A 7,690-nucleotide genomic window follows, 5' to 3' on the forward strand; every position below is an offset into this window, starting at 1 on the left:
GTGCAGGGTGAGCTAAATTTTAAAAGGGTTTCCATAAGTTGCATAATAAAACCTGATGCCAATCTCAGACAAACATATTGCATTTTGTGAAGAACGAAGGAGTTGTTTAAAAATGTCATACAAGTTTAACTATAAAATGACGACACATTGTAGAAAAAGTCATCTTTACTGTTCAATGTTTTTGAACTACGTCATCACGTAACGTCCAACCGAACACCGTGTTTTTGTAATTAACAAAAATTCTATGTCTAGTTATTATCATTACTTGCAATATTGTGACGTCATGAATGGTCCCGAGCTTAAAAGCCATTTGCGATTCTATCTGATTCATGTGACATCTCTTTTCAGCAACGTGATGACGCCCTCCTCGTTCAGTTTACGCCAGATGGCACTTTCACTCTCCACGTCGTGTTCTTTTGTCATGTAGTTTGTGTGCTTTATAAAATGCCGATCGTAGTAATGAAGCGTAAATCGACGATTGTAGCCAAATCCGTACAAGGAAACTTCGTCACAAAGATGCAACGCCAAAAATGTTGTTATGGCACCTGAAAACACAATTTAAGACCACAAAAGAAACAATGTAAAATCATTAGCTAGATACCTTTTCTGCCGTTAGTTGTTTGCTGTTTCTCCTCCTCTTTCTGAACATTCTCCAAAACGATGAAAGTAGAAGAAATTTATATTAAAAAAATATGTTCGTCACACACTTTACGACCAAAAGGCGCGTCGGTGCGTGTTTTGCGTCGGGCGCTGATAAAGCGTAACCGCATAGACTTTACGTGCATAGACTTTACGATACGCGATTGTTTGGTGTGCATTCGACGCGAGCGTACGCAACACGGAGGGCCATAGTATACAAATATTGACTGCTTCGAGTGCTATGGTTAAAACTATGACTCCCGAGGTGATCCCCGGAGCGTTCTATTTTCCCGAGGCGAAGCCGAGGGAAAATAAAACGCTCCGGGGATCACCGAGGGAGTCATAGTTTTTAACCATTGCACGAGTAAAAGCAGTCAATATTTGTTTTATAACACCCCAAACATTTCTAAATACTGTACTATTATTATTAAGTTACAGACCTGAATGCTACAATCCACGGACGACGCGAATACAGATTGCAAACACTTTTACTTACTGTGTTGCATGTAGTGTGTCGTGCAATCCGAAATGGTTACAGACTATTAATTTATCATCCTCGTACACGCAACGGACGTCTGGGTACTGCACGCCGTGTGCTAGTCTGTCGGACTAGCGCACGGCGCCGTGTGCTAGTCTTCGGACTAGCGCACGGCGCCGTGTGCTAGTCTTCGGACTAGCGCATGGTAAACCGACGCACTATCACACGGCCGTCGTCTAGCAAAACTAAGACATGTCATGTGACGCGCTCTAAACCAATGAGCAGGCAGAATACTTGCAAGGGGTGTTATAATATACAAATATTGACTGCTTTGTCTCGTGGCATAGTAAAACTAGTCACTCGAGGTGATCCCCGGAGCAGCCTATCTTCCCTCGGCTTCGCCTCGGGAAGATAGGCTGCTCCGGGGATCACCCCGAGTGACTAGTTTTACTATGCCACGAGACAAAGCAATCAATATTTGTTTTATAACACCCCTTCCTTTGACTCTATCTGTATACTTTAATAAGAAATTGTCCAGTTCTTCGTTGTTCATGTGATCCACTATCTCCAACGTTGTGTTGCGTACAGAACAGTACTGTTGAACAATTCTTTCGACGTATTTTATGCTGCTTTTAGTGTTCTTTGAATCTGCTGAGTCTATAAAATCTCGTAATTCATCTTCAGTAAGTAAAACAAATCGCGGACGGGGCTCACTGTCCTCCATTTTCCTGGTAGAATCGTCAAAAAACTGTACGTACGTCGCGCACAATCAATCGTCAAACAAGAACTGTAAAATTTTACGTTGAAACACCGAGTTTTGACACAATAAGAGGATACCAGACTGCTGTTATGTTCGTTCTCTAAACCGTATTTCAAGTGCACATATGTTGTTCATACACCGGGTTCGAGGTTGTCAAGCAGCTCGTTTAAATCAATGGTAGTCAATGTAGTCTGGGTACCAGGGTACCCATGCACTAGTACATCGGTTGCTAGGCTATCGTTTAATAGTCCATTGAGTAGTTACTTAGGTCGGTGAACATGTACAAGAGTGAAAATACACAACACCATGTGACACGCTTTCGGCCAATCAACAGATAGAATCAAAGGAAGGGGTGTTATAATATGAACTTGCGTATATAAAATATAATTAAGACGGTGCGGGCACTGCCTCAAAATTATACCAAAACGTGTACTAAAAGCAGCGGGTCGCGCGTTAACTTCCGCCCACGGTTTGAGAAAGTACAAAATTACAGTTTGGCGCCCCTACTGTCCGTCTATAGGTTCTTTATGTCTGTGGTTATAACCCGGTGTATGTATCATTCGCAAATGGGCTTACCTGTTGTTGGCCGGAATTCGGATCCATTCAAGTATGCAGTTGCCACGTAACGAACAAAATCAGGATGAACGATTCTTAGTTGGGTCGGCTCAAATTGACTGAGGATATAAATAATAGAATACGAGAAGTAGATTTTTGAAAGCAAAGTAAACCTTTGGTTTTTGATATCATTAATACATTTATATAATAAGTAAATAATTATATATGTCATCTACCTGTGAAAATTTCATTTGCAAAAAGTGGCCACGTTTAAGATTAATCACCGCCGAAAATCCGGAGCGATTATGTCGAAGCAGGATACTCAACCTGAGCTCAGGCTAAAGCTAAAATTTTTGAGAACAAAAACTGAAATAATATTTCCAAACCACACTTCAAAGTGAAATAATTCTCTGTATAATATTGAAGGCTGCTGCACTTCTGTTCCAAGTTAGTTTGTGTTACCTCGTTTACTTTTTGGTTTTTATTTTATTACCAAACGACCCTTCCCTTATACTACCAGTTTCCAGTTAGCAACTGGCTAGTTGAGTTTTTCTAGGAATTGAGTTAAAATGCATTTTACACATCACTTGAAAGGCCTACCGATTTGCAACTCCTTGTGCCTTTGATGGTGGTGCTCCTTGCACATGCAACATATTCAACGCGTAGTTCATGTCAAACTTGTTAAACATGACAAGTATAACCTTGGCATCCTGAAAGAGAACACATTAATAATCTATTTTTAATCAACCAGTGCTCCAGATGTTCGGAAATGTTTCCAAAACGCTACCACCCTTTTAATGAAATGTCCAAAGGTTGCGTTTTTTTTTTATCTTCATTGATGCAGGATAACAACATTCGAATTGTTTCAAAAACAAAATTTTGGGTTATTTACTTTGCCTTTAAACAAGTAGAATTTGAAGATACAAGCCTGCCACTGAGGGCGCCCTCCAGCAACTATCATTATTATTATTATTATTATTATTATTATTATTATTATTATTATTATTATTATTATTATTATTATTATTATTATTATTATTATTATTATTATTATTATTATTATTATTATTATTATTATTATTATTATTATTATTATTATTATTATTATTATTATTATTATTATTATTATTATTATTATTATTATTATTATTATTATTATTATTATTATTATTATTATTATTATTATTATTATTATTATTATTATTATTATTATTATTATTATTATTATTATTATTATTATTATTATTATTATTATTATTATTATTATTATTATTATTATTATTATTATTGTTATTGTTATTGTTATTGTTATTGTTATTGTTATTGTTATTGTTATTGTTATTGTTATTGTTATTGTTATTGTTATTGTTATTGTTATTGTTATTGTTATTGTTATTGTTATTGTTATTGTTATTGTTATTGTTATTGTTATTGTTATTGTTATTAGCATTGTTATTAGCATTGTTATTAGCATTGTTATTAGCATTGTTATTAGCATTCTTATTATTATTAGCATTATTATTATTATTATTAAGCATTTAGGTACGCTATTCATGGTAAAACCATATCACAGCGTTTACAAAGAGCAATATTTAAACATTATACAAAACAAACAACAATAGAAAAAAAATCAATTAGGAAAGAGGTAGGTTTTGAGAATCTTCTTAAACACGTTCACTGTTTCAGCAGATTTAATATAGGAGGGAAGTTCATTCCACTCTGTAGCTGCTGAAACAGTGAATGTTCGATCTCCCGCCTTACTGTGAGTCATGGGAAAAGTAAGGCGAAATGGATCTGCATTGGAGTGAAGATTTGTACGCAAAGGTCGATACAACTAGAGACATTCATTAAAAAATACACTGGTGCCTGATTGTGAAAGAATTTGTAAACGAATAAAAGAATCTTAAATACAATCATCTATTTAATTGGTAACCAATGAAGCGATCTTAGAAGAGGCATGGCAATCAGTATTTGACTTTTAAGTGCAAAGTTGTATTTATGTATTTGATTATTCATTTAACGTGAAACTATGGAATTACGCTTGGTGGCAGCAGACTCACCAGGTAAACTTCCATAAACCTTTTCGAGGTTGCGTGACCCCGCAAAAAGTTCGTTGTGCGCGCCGTCGGCCATGTTGAGTACTATTTATGTTGGTGACGCGTCGTCTGCTCGCAACAGCAGACGCTTGTTTGTAACCGAGAAAGTTGGCTTTTCTCCGAAAGACAAATACTTGGAGAAGGTTTTCCTTCAGTATTTGATTTGGTATGTTGTTTAAAGAGCCAATAAATGATGATCTCAATATGTCAACTATTACCTTTTTATGGTCAAAATTGACATCGCAGATACCGGTTAATAACCATTTTACTCTCAAAATTTGCATTTAGTAATAAATATCTCGAGTCAAAAATGCACCCGGCCGCGCGGCTTTTTCAGCCGAGAGTCAAAAACGGCTTGTCTATTATAATGACCCTGGACGCCAGTGACAAATTTCCCCTTTTGGTTTTGAACACAGTTCTCCAGCTTTGGCATTTCCACTTCAAATAGCCGCCACTGACGTCACGATTCCTTTGTCGCTCGCGCAGGTTTGTCTGACCCCGCGTTTTTCAGAAATTTGGCTTGGAGCGTTCTGGAGAAAACCCATTTTTACCACGTTTTGGTGAGGTAAGAGACTCGTTATATTTTTATGTTTCCTGGATGGACAGGAAAATTTGAGATCATCCTTTATTGGCTGTTTAATGGAACAATGAACAACATCAAGCACAATCCGGATAATGCAAGCTAACGCCGATCGATACTGTGGGCATACAACAATTTGTTACAAAACAAAAATCCATGAAAACGCTGTCGACTCAGTTTTTCAGCAATGGTGGAAGGGTATTTGGCTGGCCTTCATCTGCACTCTGGTATATTTTTTATTCAACTATCTGAAGAGGGCGATTCACGTTGACAAAACGCATTGGCATAGATTTGATTTCTTTTTAGATGGTTTATTCACAATTCAAACAAAATATTCTCGGCCACAGGCCGAATGTTTTTTTTTTTTTACACGTACATGTACACATTAAACAACTTTATACAAAAACAAAATAGGAGAAGGCAAAGAGGTCTTAAGCTAGTCAAAATTAAAATTAAGAGCGGGAAATTACAAAGAAACCAACGATAGCTAAAGGCAGTGGACACTATTGGTAACAACTCAAAAAAATTATTACCATAAAACCTTACTTGGTAACGAGTAATGGGGAGCTGTTGATAGTATAAAACATTGTGAGAAACGGCTCCCTCTGAATTGACGTAATTTTCCAGAAAGAAGTAATTTTTCACGAATTTGATTTCGAGACCTAACATTTATTTGAGGTCTCGAAATCAAGCATCTGAAAGCACACAACTTCGTTAAAAAGTTTGTTTTCTGTTATTATTGTTATCTCGCAACTTCGACGACCAATTGAGCGCAACTTTTCACAGGTTTGTTATTTTCTGCATATGTTGAGATACACCAAGTGAGAAGAATGGTCTTAAACAATTACCAATAGTTTCAGTGTCTTTAAAAAAAATCTTTGGGACTGGAATGGAAGTTCAAAACTCAAGTGTCATAAAAGACAATGTTATCTTGCACATGTGTGTCTATATCCGTTACAAAATACATGCAAAACATTGGGGCAGCTCAGTGCGAAGCTTTGTTGCTACTAATCCTACCTCCATTAAGGGTATATGTACTTTTTCCTAACAAAAAGCACAATGTCCACAGATTTACATTAAACTTACACAGTTTGAAGATAATGATAGTAGAAAGCTTCCCTTGAAATTTTACTTACTTAGGTGCTGTAGTTTTTGAGCAATGGGTAAAAGTAACAATTTTCGGCTCAGTTTTAGCATGTAAAAACGTATTAACCAGTTATGATATGGTTTTGGTATAATATAATAACTGGTTAAGGGGATTTTACATGCTGAAATAATTTTGGTCTCATGAGAGCAAAATTATTTTGTGACTTGTTTTACTCATTTCTCAAAAACTACACAACCTTAGTTAGTAATATTTGAAGGGAAGCTTTCCACTATCATTATCTTCAAACCCTGTAAGTTTATTGTAAATCTGTGGACATTTTGAAAAAGTACCCAAATCCTTTAAGATTTTGTATAATTTTAATGTTCCCCTTTTTCATTTATATTTAAAAAGGTCAGAAACCAAAGGGCTAGGTTATCCAAGAAAATTTGCTTCATTATCCAAAAAATAATGTTCCTTCAAATTCGTTTTGTTTTTTTATCTGTTGACATACGTGGATGATGTTTTCACTGTGTCCGGTTTGTATAGTTTAGGCTTCTTCTGTCGTCGAGATCTCCAAAGCCCATTCCGATGTTTTCTCTTTTTAATGCCATGCCGTGTCGTCCTCCTCCGCGGCTGTTTCAACAGGTTTAGATTGTTTGCCAGCCTGTGCTTGGCCCTGCTTGGTGTAAAACAATCGATGGTTGCCGAGAAAAAAAATTCACGGTCTGCTGGCTTACGATGTTTACATTTAACCGTGATTTAACTGAACACATGAACCGCTTTGGTTTGGTTGTTGCACCGTGCAGGCGTTACGTTATATTATACAGGCCAGCTGAATTAGTACTCAACATGGCGGCGGGTGTCAAAGTCCTACGATTGTGACGTCACGCGAAACCTCTCTATACCTATTGCGCAAGCGCTTACTGTTGAATGAGGTGCATGCTGGTCTAGCTAGCTATAAAACGTGATCGGACCCGATGATAGTATAAACTTGAATCAAGTCCCAATCCCGTGCCAGCGCCACAGAAAATAATTGTTTCCCGGGTCCCAACCTGTTCCGCTGCTGCAATAACTACATTTTGACGATGGGGCGCACTTGTCTTAATATGTGTTTGGGACCTCACGCGATAAAGGGACTTGAATCAAGTCTAGTGAAAGTACCACATGAGGTGGCAAAACATAAAGAGTGCCAGGGATGCACCTCGTGCACTCCTAACGCGTGCGTACCAAGATGTGCGATAAGCATGGCGATAAGTGTCTATAGTTTATGTAGACTGGAGTGCGTTTTGGCGACCCCCATGATTGGTCGTCCGTTGAGCGTTTTCGCGTGTTTGGTTGAACCGCGGTGACAATGCTGTTCAGACCAACAGGTAACCGACTTATTGATTCGTTTATGGCTTGGTTTGGGATCGCCAAAACGTACTCCTAAGCATTACCGAGAACAGTGGTTTTTACCTGGTAAGTCTGCTGCCACCTAGCGTCCTAAAAGTCTCCG

General features: G+C 37.4%; 1 protein-coding gene across 1 annotated transcript; it reads right to left on the minus strand.

Annotated features, from left to right (window-relative positions):
* Positions 1 to 327: 327 nt before the first annotated feature.
* Positions 328 to 6,726, minus strand: LOC139949197 (alpha-N-acetylgalactosaminide alpha-2,6-sialyltransferase 1-like). The gene is made up of 4 exons (XM_071947591.1): positions 6,707 to 6,726; positions 3,033 to 3,142; positions 2,454 to 2,551; positions 328 to 545 (listed from the first exon to the last, which is right to left on the minus strand). The coding sequence occupies exons 2-4, from the start codon at positions 3,119 to 3,121 to the stop codon at positions 328 to 330; spliced, it is 405 nt and encodes a 134-aa protein (XP_071803692.1). The 5' UTR covers positions 3,122 to 3,142; positions 6,707 to 6,726.
* Positions 6,727 to 7,690: the final 964 nt, after the last annotated feature.

Source organism: Asterias amurensis, chromosome 16 (genome assembly GCF_032118995.1).
Source record: "Asterias amurensis chromosome 16, ASM3211899v1".
NCBI classification, from domain to species: domain Eukaryota; kingdom Metazoa; phylum Echinodermata; class Asteroidea; order Forcipulatida; family Asteriidae; genus Asterias; species Asterias amurensis.